This window comes from Macrobrachium rosenbergii, chromosome 53 (genome assembly GCF_040412425.1).
Source record: "Macrobrachium rosenbergii isolate ZJJX-2024 chromosome 53, ASM4041242v1, whole genome shotgun sequence".
Lineage (NCBI taxonomy): Eukaryota > Metazoa > Arthropoda > Malacostraca > Decapoda > Palaemonidae > Macrobrachium > Macrobrachium rosenbergii.
In genome coordinates, this window is record NC_089793.1 from 49,282,445 (window position 1) to 49,297,280 (window position 14,836).

Consider the following 14,836-nt stretch of genomic DNA (forward strand, 5'->3'; position numbering starts at 1 on the left):
AGATTTGACAATAGTTTTTTTACAGTTCATACCACGGTTTGGAATATTGAGAAAGAGAACGAATCTTTGTTAAATGAGATTATATCTCAAGTAAAAGCGATAATAGTAGCGTCAGAAGGGTATATTACCTATAGGGAAGTTAGAGCCAGTTTTGCTGAGAGCAGCTTCCGAGTGTGGGTCCAACATAATTTTCACAGGCAGTGATTTATATAGATATTATGGGATAATAAGAGTATATTTGTCAGGCAGAAGGTTAATTGTTGAAATTCCAACAAGCGATAAGGAACCGTTTTTAGTTATATATTAAAGCCTTTTCCTAGTACATATAATAACACAGTAGTGATGTAAGAGGGGATAGAGACTATTAGTGCAGCAGATAATTGCATATTTCATAAGAATCGTTCAGATAGTGAAACAAGCATGAAATTTTGCACAAGTGCTCTTTAAAGTTCCCTCTATCAGAAAAGGGCGCTGGCCACGCAAAAAATTTAATATGGCGGCCAAATTCCAAGATGGCGGCCAGTATCGACAGATTTTGGCTAATTTTTCACTAGAATGGCATGTATTTGCTTCTAGCAATATGGTAAAGCTCTTCCATACTATTTCTTGTGAATATTATGTTTCTGTAGCTTCCCAGTACAGTTTACCTTTAAATATGGGGCTATATGGCTGCCAAGAAAAGGTAGAAACAATAATTATAATGAGAAATAATGCCCGTTCAACAATTATCGTTTTAAGCATGGATCTTGGTTTCTGTGGTTTTAGATCCTAATGAGGCCATCTCTTTCGAATAACTCATCAATTTTGAAGGAAAATTAATAAATGTAAAAGAGTGTATGTCTGCACACAACCAGGGCACACTGGTGACATCACTGCTGTGTAACTCAGCATGGGGTTCAGTGCCAGCTAATCCAGCTTTACTAATCCTGTAGTCTTAGACTAGTAGTTGTAGTATAGTTTAGTTTAGTGTCCCAAATGCTTTCTAACAGCCCCAGACCAGCTATAGTTAGATAGCCGCACCTGAATAGACAGGATGTGCCAGCACGGGAGAGCCGAGCCAAGGGTATGGGGGCTGTACATGATGGTTCATGTACTTACCCGGATGGTGTACAGATCACACGGGACTTAAATGGCACTGGATGAATGATCGGGCTAGGTGTAGGGAGACCGAACCTAGTTGAATCCCATACAGGAATGTGTGCTTTGTTTAAGGTGGTAAAGGATAACCCCTCGGCCTTAATCAAAAGTGAAATCATGGCAGAATGTGATGCCAATCCAATATTGAGCAGTAGAAAAACAAACTGGAGTTTGTGTTGTCTTTGTCAGAAGGACAAAAGAGGTGAGCACTGACATCACCTCCAAGTCATCATGTCCTAGACCATGATGGGTACACAATGCTGGCAAGGAACATTCCCATGTTCAGTGAAATTAATGAAATGCCACTGATAATGGATCCAGCAAGGCTGGATGAAGGTGATGGCATAGAGGCCACTCTCAGGAAAAATGCAGCAAAATACCATGTGAACTGTCGCTTGTTGTTTAACAACACTAAATTGGACCGTGCAAGCGACAATCCAATAACCAGACCAGCAACACTGAGACTAGTCGTGCAAAACTGCGCCAACCAGTCATGACAATGAAGTTTGCATTTTCTGTGAGAAAGTGGCACCTGCATCTGATCTCAGACAGGCTAGTACTAAGGGCCTTGACTTGAAATTGCGTGAATGTGCAGAGATACTTAGTGATTGGTGGGGATGTCATTGCACAGGAGTTTAAGTATCACCATGCCTGTCTTTGTGCCCTCTACAACAGAAAAAGGTCCTACCTGAGGAGCCTTGAGAAAGACCAAGGTAGCACTGAGTCAGAATCAGATGTGTATCCACTAGTTCTGTCAGAACTGATGACATACATTGTTGAAAACAACCTTTGTTCAGATGATCCAGTCACATTTCGGCTGGCAGATATTTGCCACCTCTACCAACAACGTCTGGAACAATTAGGTGTAGAGTCACCAAGTGTAAATTCCACGAGACTCAAAGACAAACTTCTGGCAGAAATTCCAGAACTTGAGGCTCATAAATCTGGCAGAGATGTATTACTTGCATTTCAAAAGGATGTGGGAAAAGCACTTGCTCAATCATCTGATCTTTCAGAGGCAGTTATCATTGCTAAAGCAGCAAATATTCTCAGAAAGTCTATACTTGATCATCAGTCACGGTTTGATGGCACATTTTCTGAGGCTTGTGTACGAAATTCTGTGCCTCCTCTCCTGCTCCAGTTTGTAGGGATGGTTGAGCATGGGGCTGACATCAAGTCACAGTTACGATTTGGAGCATCAAAGTCAGACCAGGCCATTGCACAGCTCATGCAGTTCAACTGCTACTCCCCGATACAAAGAGGGAGCAACAACTCATAGACACTCCAAAGACAGAGAAACACCATTCCCAGTCTACATGGGACTCTCAGTCTATGCCAAAACCAGGAAGAGAAACCTGGTTGAAATGCTACATCAGTATGGCCTCAGTATCTCTTATGACAGAGTACTGGAGGTCTCTGCACAGTTAGGAGATGCCACAGTTAGCAAATATGTGGAGGAGGGTGTGGTCTGTCCCCAGTACTGCGAAAAGGGTTGTTCACCACTGCAGTGATGGACAACATCGACCACAACCCATCTGCAACTACTGCCACTACCTCCTTCCATGGAACTAGCATCTCCATATTTCAGCACCCCACCAAGGAGAACACTGGACAGGAAAGACAGCAACTAAAGTTTGCACCTGAGAAAGTGAGGTCGGTGCCTGAATTGCCGGACACATTCACAAACATCTCACCAGCTTCCTTTCAAACAAAGAACCCTGTGCCACCAAACACTGCAATACCAAAGCAACTCTCTGGGCCAGGAGAAGGTGAATGGCATGCTCTTCTTCCATGCGTTCACAGGCTGTGATACAGTGTCAGCCTTCCGGAGCAAGGGCAAGAAGACCGCCTGGCAGACATGGAACATCTTTCCAGAGGCCTCCACTGTGTTCTCCAAACTGAGTCACTACCCTCTCAGAGTGGAAGAGAGTGACCTGAAGGTCCTGGAGAGGTTTGTCATACTTATGTATGAAAGATCCAGCACTGCTGGCACTGTGGATGAGGCTAGACTTGATATGTTTGCCAGAAAACAAAGGGCATATGAGGCCATTCCACCAACCAGGGGAGCTCTCCTCCAACACACCAAGCGTGCTGCGTACCAGGCTGGTTGTGTGTGGGGCAGGCCACCCAGTGTCAGCCACAGCCAGAGAACCCTGCTGAGTGGGGATGGCAAAGTCTGGTGAAGCATGGCAAGTCCTCTGGACAACCAACTCGCCCTTAGCCAAGAGTTGCCAACAGCTTACCAAATGTGGATGCAAAGCAGGCTGTCGGGAAAGGTGCAAGTGCTACAAGCTGGGTCTTCCCTGCACAGCTCTGTGCACTTGCAAATGTGAAGTCTAGATAAATATTGCCCTCTCTTCAGTAGATAATCTAGCTTGAGCATCCAACGTGTCATGCTATGCCTACCTTCTTATCCTCGAATTTTTCAAAGGTGTAGGTTGAGAGACCTATACATAGATTGGTTGCGTTTAGTCCGTATTTCTCTTCTTTTCTTTTTATGGTTACAGTCTTAGACACAATGTTGTATGTGACCATACCATTACTATTTCAGTTGAAAATAGCATATTAGTTAAACTGTCTGATCACATGAATATACCATTAAATAAAAACAGTTGGTCTCTATGTCTGCTAGCGCTGTGGATAGAAAAAAAAAAACTTTTATGGCAACCATTTTGTACGCCATCTTGGTTACAATTCATTTAGTAAGGGTTTTCAATAAAATGTGTGGTATGGAACATTTTTATAACCTAAAAGTCGAGGTTTAAAAAAAAAAACTGGCATATTCCATCCAATAGATGCTTCCAAACCAGTGAATCTTAACATAGATGGCGGCCATTTTGAAAAATAGCCGCCATCTTGGATTTTCAGGTGGCCAGCGCCCTTTTCTAAGAGAGCGTAGTCTTAGGAATGTTTGTGCCAAATTTCATGCTTGTTTCACTATCTGAACGATTTTTACAGCAATCTGCTGCACTATATGTACATATTGGGTGGTAAATACCAATCTTCAGCTGTAGATTATAAATAAGGGGTTTACATTAAGAGATATAGTTTAAGGGGGGTTGTGATTTTTAACTGACTCATGACGTGATACCTACAAAATATAGTTTTAAGCCAGTTCACAATGACTACATGGTGATGCCAATGCAAACATCTGCAACAGTCTTTTGTAGGAGCTGCAGAATCATGAAGGTCTGCAAGATCTCGTCTACGTCATTACTTTTGGAGGGGTCCCAGTTATTTGACGGTGGATGCAAGGCAGTCTTCACAGAGTACATCATTCTCAGCAGGAGGATTTATAATTTGACTACAAATATCTATCTTCAACATTTTCATCATCATCATAATAGGGTGAAATTACCGACTGCAGAGGAGATTACAACGTTACCAGCATTAAAAGAAGAGGAAGAAACTTACTATATTAAACTATTACATCTTCATAAGTTGGTGTTACCTGGTGTTCTAGCTGTGTTGCTATTGATTATTGTGATAATGGAGGTTGCCATTTTTCTGAGATGCAGGCGCATGTGCTGTTTTAGGGAGAAGCAGTCTCCAAGCATGCAAATGACAGCGAATCGTGAAGCAGCTTGTATAGGCATTGTTTGTGTCAAGGTCAACACAAAGGGGCGGCCGAGCCCTGTTTCTGTTGTTCGTGTCACTGTGAGACAATGGAGTATTTTTGTGGAATTCAGTGCATTCCAGAAGGGAGGTGAATGCTTGATGATCTGCAGAGTTCAGCACGAAGTCCCCGGACAAAGTCCCTTGGATATAGCCCTGGGAAAGGAAGTTATGTCAGTAATACGTTTATTAAAAGTTCTAGAAGCTTTTGCCCGGATATAACCAGAATCTGGATGTGTTGGGAGAAGACATTCGTGTGTTTGTGTGTTGTGTACAGTGGCTCACAGGTTAAGTGTCGGAAGCTTTTATGATAAGCCATTCGTTCAATTTTGAAAAGCCACGTGAGAAAGGACTTATAAGGACTCTGGGATCAGATTCCCTTGCTGTATGGTGAGTGTTAAGCTTAAACAGTACTTATATTTTAGTGACAATCATTTTGTTGTTTCTTTCAGCATTTATTTCTGTGTGATGCAATGTTGTGAGTGTGAGTTAAGTTGGTTCCAGAATTAATGAGAGATAATTTCTCTCTTTACAGATGTTTCATGGACAGCCATAGGTAGTCATGTCATATAGCCACTTAAGTGAACTGGTGACTCACAGACATTGAAATAATATGAAGTATTTAGTGACTGGATGGGGAATGGGAACAATCCCACAATTATTATCATTTATGACTGATTTATGCTGTTGGGGAAGTGATTCAATAATCTGCTATTATCATATCTTTCATTTAACCTGTCATGTTGTTAGATTTATCAAATAAACTTCATTTTTAAAAACACCGTTTAATTTACACACACTGGATAAAAATGTAGGATTCTGATAGAGAGAGACAGAGGAATGCCAGATCGCTCGAGAGAGAGGGGAGGGAGAGAAAGATGTAAAGCCACAGCTACCAACACTTCTGTTCTTTTGTGTAACAGACACACACACACATATATATATACACTATATATATATATATATATATATATATATATATATATATATATATATATATATATATATATATATATATATATATATATATAATAAACATATTTGTTCAATAATGAAAACGATCGAGAAACTAAACGACACAGCGTTATTTTGTGATGTGAGTTAGAATGATGAGATATGAGGAGCTGCACCGGCTGGCCAAAAAATAATGCCAAGCATAAATGGAAGGCAGAAATAATGAGAAAACTGTATGATCTCGAATGTAAGACCAGAACCGTATGATTCTTATAGACACTCTGAAGAAAATATTTTGATAATAGTAAAATAAAAGAAGAGGGAGCCATGTAACAGGATAAATGAAGAAGGTAACTTGATCTCTACACATAGCTTGAATAGAAGAGAAGTACCTGTGGAAGCAGTTATGTGGGTGTAAGAAGTTATTGTAGAATTAATTCTCCTTCCATGGAAGCGGATCGTGGGTGTAGAATATTTACGAGAAACAGGTAGCTGCTGAAACTTTGTTTGCGTACTAAATGAAAATTGAAGCTTGAAATGGTAAGAAATATCGTACTATAAAATGTATGCAGTAAAAATGTTGTCCCAGGTAAACCTTTTGTGAGATTTTTTGGTTATGTGAAAAGAAAGACCAATAGATTGGTGGAAAATGTGTATAAACCAGATGCTCGGAAGCGTTGGGGAAGGAAATCGAGAAGGTATTGTCATATCAGTGTATAAGAAGTGTTGGGATGGAAGGCACGAAGTCAATATTTGGTAAGTCCGAGAGAGCAAGATATGAGTGAGTGGCACAGTGTCAGCATAGGCACCAGTGGTTTTGATGAACGTCCTGGTTGGGATATGAAACTTTTTATAAATTCTCAGACAAAAAGTAAAATCTGGTGATCCTCTGTAATTATGCATATGTCTGTGTGGAAGTGAAATATTAATAACATTATTCTTAATTTTGGGAGCTATGAAAGTTTACCATGATTACCCTCATAATGATCTTATTTTTAGATCTTGAGAGTGGATATCTTATTAGAAGCATTTACATAGTTTAGTAAAACTTACTTTATTCAGCAGGCTTTTACTGATTCGTTCCTAAATTTATTTTTACTTTGAAATAATGTTTCTCTGTTTTACCCAGGATCGGTGGCGCCTGACCTTGCCCTGGGCACATGGCTGCACCCTTCTGATTATACAGGAACTAATCCTAGTGGCCGGATGCTGGGAATTGCTGGGCCTGGGGGATCTGGTCCTCTACGCCATTCACATCATTCTTCTCTCTTACAGCGCTATGGCGACCTATGCTATGCTCAAATTGGTAAGACTGGGTAACGAAAGTGTGTTTCTGTAACATGTATGCAGTGATCCTCTCAATAAAAAAAAAAAACACCCATGGCAGCACACGTTCATTTACTATTCGTTAGTGCACATGAACATTATGTTTAGGCAATAGAGTAAATCCAATAAAAAAAACGAGACATGATGATTTAAGATGGCTTTTTATTTTAATATATATGGAAGAATATTTCCTGTTAGAATGGCGATATATATGTAGATATATATATACATATTATATTATATATATATATATATATATATATATACATATATATACATAAATACATATATATATATATATATATATATATATATATATATATATATATATATATATATATATATATATATATACACAATACACACACACACACATATATATATACACACACATATATATATATATATATATATATATATATATATATATATATATATATATATATATATATATATATATATATATATATATATATATATATGTAATGGGGATGGCATGCACTTCTTAGAACTGTCTGTTATACTGTTTGCCTTCACTTCCGTAGGAACAAGTTGCCCGGTATTTAACTATGCTGGAGCTTCACTTATCGTGCTCAGATGTCGGCTATCTTTCAATATTTCATAAGTTCTTCTTTTATTAATTTTGGTTAAATGAAATTTATGTTTACCCTTAATTACATTTATTTGGTCTTTAAACTGTATAACTTTTTCCACCTTTCAATGGGTAGCAATGACCGAGTCTTTATCTTAAAGGCACATCGTAAAATTCGTGGACTTAGAATTTCACTTGTACTATGGGCATTCAGAAATTTTATAAGTTCACAAGTCTGGGTTTTCACAGTCACCTCTCCACACATCTCGCACACTCCCTGCCCGGATGCCCTTTTCTAACTGACTCTGCTTCCAGAGCCTTCGTATATATGGGTATGGGTTCGATGCCTAAATCTGGTATAATTTTCCTTATTTTCGTCCAGATAGGCTTCCCTTTTCCATTAATGTTTCACGTTTAATTGTCTATGCAATTCGTTCAACGGTTGTTATCGAGTTAACGTTATGGTGTGCGAGAAGTCACCGGGCGAGGTCAAGATCTAAATTAGTTCATCTTTTTGCCCAGCGCAGTACGGGTAAACACTTTTAGTCACTGGCGACGAACGGTTAAACTCGGCATCTGTTATACTTAGTTTTTTGTTAACGTCTTTCTGTTTTTGCTGTCTCTGTCTTTATCAGTGATTTTCTGTATGCCCTTGTGCGTATATCAAAGTATTTAGTTTATTCAATTATAGGCTCGTTTCTATTATAATGTCGGCCAGCTACCCAGCTGACTCCGGCAGCTCTAGCTAAACTAAGGCAGAAATAATATATCTACGAGGACTCCTAACACATGCTTCTTAGGAAAATCACACAACTTATAAGATAACTCTAAAGCATTAAACTGAATATAAAACAATCATTTCTTCGATCAAATTGAATGAGATATTCAAATGCACTTTCAAAACAAAATATAATTTGCTATCCAAGTTACATAGTTATTACTCAGTCCTCAGTCCTATGCTATTTAGGTGGATATCGCCCTATTATTTATGAAATTGACGAATAAATATTTTTCTTCTTCTCTTCTGATGACGACGAAAGTCATAGTGTTTCTTGGTTGACTATGCGAAGGGGGAAGTAGACTTGACGGTTACCTTCTCGATCACGTACTTCTTGAAACGTCCTGGAGGAATATCCTTGTGTAATTGCATGTGTCTATAAGTGTGTTATGTGTTTATGCAAATTCAACTTGACTTCCTTGATGTGACTATTAGTAATTTTCTCGTATGATAAGTTTTGTATGTTCATTATTCAACACAAAAGTTATGATTGGCAACTCTATTAAAGGAAGTGGTAAGAGATTAGTACTCGTAAGTTTTTTCTCTACATTTACTGTAACAATAGTTAGTAAGTTTTCATTAATTAAAATCCTTTAAACAAGTGGATAAGGTAAGTGTGTTAGTTATTGCAACAAAATCTGAATTAATGGTATAAAGAATTTTCTTTGCTGAAATTATTTATTATCTAGGAAATTCCTTCTTAAGGATAATAGTCATTCTTGATTAGAAAACTAAGATATTGTTAAATTCCTTGAAATGATTACATTACATTTTAAAATTTACGTACAATCCCTCGTTTCCTAAATACTCCCCTTTATAGTTAAAGAAAAAGTAAATTCAAAGTTAGTGCACTTAACCCAAATTTTTGCTACAAAACCAACTAATCAAAGTAAGAATTACAACAATATAAAAAAAAAGGTTTATTCCTAAGTCAACCGACGAAGGTAAACTTAGCAATAAAGAAATCAAATACAGGGAATAATAGGATGATTGATGGGTTTGTTCTTATTATAATTACTGAAATGTGACTCTTCTATTTCTTAGGTTATACCTAGTTTTTCCTTCTGAAATTTCTTCTCTTGGTTCTTCAGTCATTTCTGGTTCTTTGACTTCTTTAGTTCTCTTGACTTTGTCTTTATTTATCCAAAATCCCTCATCTTCTAATGATTCAGCATATGTGGAAGGTATTTGGTTGTTTATTCTTGTCACTTTCATTTTTGTCTCTTGTATATCTATGACTCTGTACGGACCTGTGAATTTAGTGGCTAACTTATAATTAATTCCACTTCTTACTTCCTTCTTGATGTAAACTTCGTCCCCTATCTTGTAATCTACTGACTTTAACCCTTCTTGATGTTTGTCGATCATGATCTTCTGGGCTTCTTCTAGATTCTTGTGTAACTGTTTATGAATTACCTTGAAATTACTAATTCTTATCTTCATGATATCTTCAGAATAATTTGGCTGTATTGGCTGATTCAGCCATGCATATGGTAATCTTGGTTCATATCCCATCAAAGCTTTTATGGGCGTTGCTTGAGTACTGGAATGATTTCTAGCATTTAATGACAATTGGACTAAAGGTAAATTGATATCCCATTCAGGATCCTGTCCTACTGCATGCCTTAATGCATCTAGAACCTTTCTGTTATTTCTTTCTACTAAACCATTGCTTGCTGGATGATATGGTTGTATTGTTACTTTCTCTACTTTGAATGCATCACAAATTTCTTGTACTAGTGAATTATTGAATTCGGTGCCATTGTCAGATATTATAAGCTGTGGGGCAGAATATCTACAAAAGATTTTGTCAAAGAGAGCGACTGCACATTCCTTAGCTCCCTTTCCTGTTATTGGTATTAGCTCTGTGTATCTGGTAAGTGCATCTATACACACTAGTATATTCTTATTCCCCTTACTCGTGGTATGTAAGTTAGTTATGAGATCTATTGCTACTCTTTCAAATGGAGTTTGTGGAATGGGATACTTCCCTAGAGGTACTTCTTTATCTGTTCTCCCTTTATAACTGTTACAAGTATTGCAGCTTTTCACATATTTGCTAACATCTTTGTAAATTCCCTTCCAATGGAAAGATCCTTTAATTAATCTAACTTTTTCATCTCTTCCTGGGTGTGCTCTCATGTCATCATCATGCATTAGTTCAATAACTTTACTTCTTAGGCTCTTAGGTACTATTCTTTTGTGAGTTACACCTTGAAAGGACTTGAATGGGTCATATTCTTCACACATCCAGACTAATACATTGTCTATGATATTCACTGCATCTATGGGACATCCAATTTTCTTACTCAATTCTACTTGCTCTTGCTGATCAAATTCTTTCTTATTTTCTACAAATCTGAAAACTTCTTTCAAATCTTCATCCTCTCTTTGTTTCCTTATGAAGTTTTGCTTGGAAAGTTCTTCTGTATAATGCATAGTAAATACATTGTATATGGGTTCACTTGTTTTTGTTTCTAGGCTAATCATATTTACACTATCTCCTTGCGGGATGTATCTTGATAATGCGTCTGCTACTTTATTTGTTTTTCCTGGGACATATTTCATTTCTATGTCATAGTCTTGGGCTGTCATAAACCATCGAGCTCTTCGTCCAGAAAAATTCGGATTTTTGAGCATTTCTACTGCAGCTGAATGATCGGTGAATACAGTTATTTTATAGCCAAATATTATGTACCTGAAGTGTTTTAAAGCGTCTATTATGGCTAAAGACTCTAGGTCTGTTACAAAGTAGTTTACTTCTGTTGGTTTTAGTTTTCTACTGTAATAAGCTATAGCATGATATTTGTTGTCATGTCTTTGCATTAAGCATGCTCCTATACCAGTGTGGCCTGCGTCTGTGGCTAAGAAGAATTCTTTATTAAAATCTGGAAAACTAAGTATTGGTGGGTGTGTCAGTCTTTCCTTTAGTTCATCAAATGCCTTCTGTTGTTTGGTTGACCACCAGAACTGTATGTGTTCTTTTAATAACTCAGTCAGTGGAGCTGCTATGGTGGCAAAATCTTTTATAAACTTTCGGTAAAAACCTGCCAAACCTAAGAATGATTTTACGTCTCTCTTACATTTAGGTGTAGGATACTCCTTGATTGACTTAATCTTCAAGTCATTTACTTCAACACCCTTTTCACTTAAAGTATGTCCCAGGTATTCTATTTTCCTTTTAAGGAAATTGCATTTTTTTAACTTTAGTTTTAGATTTGCTCTCCTCAATCTTTTTAGGACTTCTCTCACTAGTCTTATGTGTTCTTCAATTGTATCTGTTGCTATTACCAAATCATCTGCTGTATATAGCAATGTACATTCTTGCCTAATAAATCACCTAAAATCTTATCCATTAATCTCACAAATGTTACTGGGCTTGACTTTAGACCAAAGGGCATTCTTACATACTGATATCTGCCATTACTAGTGGAAAAAGCTGTCAAAGGCTTACTTTCTTCGTCTAAAGGAATTTGTAAAAATCCTTGTAACAAATCTATTGTGGTGAAATATTTCTTGGCTCCAATAGTTGTGATAAGATCTCTCATGGATGGCATTGGATATGGATCATTCTCAGTTATCTTATTTAATCTTCTAAAATCTACTACTACTCGGTATGTTTTATCCTTCTTTGGAACTAGCAAAAGTGGAAAAGACCACGGAGATTTTGATGGTTCTATTATCCCTTGCTTCTTCATTTGTTGCACTTCTCTTTCAATAATCTCCTTCTGGGAATGTGCTACTCTATAAGCAGGTATGTAGATTGGCTTAGTATTCTGTGGAATATCTATTCTATGTGTTATCTCTCCTGTATTGCCAAGGGTGTCTCCCTCTATGGCGACTATATCACTATATTCACTCAGTAAATTAGTGAGTTTCTCTCTAGCAGGGCCTTCTTCGATATCTTTCAAGTGAATCCATATCTTTGCTTTTCTCAATTCTGTTTCATGTGTTGAATTTTTGTTCTCTTTGTTAATTGCTGCTACTGTTTCCTTTTCTACTACTTGAATAGGGAAATTATATACTTCTGCTAAACCTATCTCTGTACCTTGTGATAACCTAACTTTTCATCCTCTGTTATTTATAACTTGTAAAGCTATTTTACCTTGTCTGACTTCATGTAGGCTGGAAGAATAGTGTATTCCATTTACTTGTGCTCCTTCTGTAAGGGTTAGAACTTCTTTTCCTTCATATAATGGATTTATTGTGCATTCTATCCAGGTGCTTTCTCCTGGCTTAAGTCTTAATTCTCTGTTTAATTTCAAGTAAGTTTCCTGGTTAGCATTTAGGTTACTGCTGATTAGTTGTGCATTCGTGTCACATACTTGATATGCCTTGTCGGTGTTATCCTCTTTTAGGATACCTTTCAATAAGGAGGTTTTCTGAGCTTGATTTCTTTTAATCATTTTACACAGTGGTATTCTACAATTCCTATGCTTCCTTCTAATCACTAATTGTTCTCTAGGTGCATCAATTGTGATTCCTTGTCTAACCATAGTTGGGTAACCAATCAATAGGTGTGCAAATGCAAAATGAATTCCCCGTGCTACAAGAGCCTTTTCCTTAAGTGGGATTCTTCCTAATTTAAAAGGTAAATTAACTTGCCCTACTAGTTCTATTCTGTTTCCTTGAACATCTGTGATTTTACAGTCTTCTACTGGGTTTAAGCTTAAATGAGAAAAATATGCCTCATACACCTTTTCAGACATTATATTCTTGGGACTTCCTGTGTCAAAGAATACCGCTATAGGTTTTTCTAAACCAACATGGGCGGGACATACAGGTCTATAGCTATATTCATTTCTTACATTAACTTTGCTAATACACTTAGTTTGGCTTAAGGGTGATGCTCTCGTCTTTTCCTTTAAGTAGGAATGTCCATGATACCAGTGATACAAAAATTTACTGTCGAGTCGTCTGATAACTCTTGGTCTGGTTGGTATACTAGGCTTGCAGCTTGGTCATTGTTCTGATCTCTATTATAATTCTGATCTCTATTCCTTCTTATCTGTGGAGACCGACTGCGATATCTACCTCTACCTTGTGACTGTGATCTATGTCTAGGTCTACTCTTACAATCTCTAGCATTATGTTCTGTTTTCTTATGGTAAGGACAATAAGCTGTTCCATAACATTCACTTGCGTAATGCCCTCTCTTTTGGCAGTTGTAGCATGTAACTGTGGAAGGTCTTCCTTGATGTGTTTTACCTGGATTCCTATTCTGATTTCTAGCTGGTGTCCTAGATCTCCTATTCTGATGACTAGGATCCCCCCTCTCTTGTCCTACAGTAACTAAAGGTCTGTATAGATCATTCCCTTCAGGATTCCTACCTAAAATTTTCCTCACTTCACTTTCAATTTCAATGACATCGTCTTCTAAACCCCAAGTACGATTCATCTTTTCAATAGCCTTTGAGGGTAGGCTTCCCAACAGTAGAGCTAACCTAAACATATTATGGCAGTTTTCAATTGTTATTACCTTTTGACCTGCTAAAGTCGTTGACCATGGAGTGTCTGCAACCAAATGGCTCCATTCCTTGAAATGGATATATAACTGAGGATTCATTCTGAGGTAGTTTCTTTTGTCTACTCTCCATCCTTGAACTAACTTTGCGAGACTGATAACAGGATCTGTTTCGCCTACTGTGGAATATATTCTCCTCAGGTATTGCTTTAGTTCTTCCCAATTCTTAACTCTTTTATAGGCACTAGCATGTATGTAACATCCTATATCTCCTGATGACAAATCTAGATAGGCTTTGGCTTCATTTAATTTGTCTGTGTCAGCTCCAGTTATGTTATTCAAATGGGTTTCTGCTTGCTCGATCCATGTTTCTAGATTGCAGGCATCGTTTTCTCCTTTTCTTCCCCAAACTTAATAATATGGTCACTCGCATGTAATTTATGAGCAACCGTGGAGGTTGTGTTTGTTGGAGGTGAAGGAGTAGGAGTAGCCATTGTCAATTGTTTTGTTTGGCTTCTCGTATGAACAGGAGTTCTTACTTTCTTATGGTGTGCAGATCTCTTTCTGTGCATTTACTCATTAATGGCAAGTAAATTCTTAAACATCAAACACACTGAACTGAGATTAAGTTTTGGCAGTAATATCTAAAAAAAATTAAAGACAAACAGGTCTTAAAAAATTTTTAAAAAATCACAAATACTTCCCTTGAATTAAAACAAACTGTAAAATCACTTAAAATATATAAAAAAGAAATCTAAATATATCCCTTAATTAAAATACAATAAAACACAATACAGGTTAGTAAATAAAAATATTGGAAAAGTCTTAGTAATTAATTAGCACTGATTAGTAAAAAAAAAGAAAATTTGTTGCCAAAAAATTTAAGTATCTAATGATTCTCAAAGTACGAGTCTTTTGTGTTTTGAAAATGTCGAACACTAGTTTTCACATCATGTTAACTTTTAGTAAA

General features: G+C 37.2%; 1 protein-coding gene across 2 annotated transcripts in view; it reads left to right on the forward strand.

The window, feature by feature from the left end:
- Positions 1–14,836, forward strand: part of LOC136834442 (uncharacterized) — a 99,859-nt gene that overhangs the window by 71,849 nt on the left and 13,174 nt on the right. For both annotated transcript variants that reach the window (XM_067097040.1, XM_067097041.1), the window contains one exon: positions 6,836–7,012. In XM_067097040.1, the coding sequence (XP_066953141.1) occupies positions 6,836–7,012 (177 nt within the window). The remainder of the gene's footprint in view (positions 1–6,835; positions 7,013–14,836) is intronic.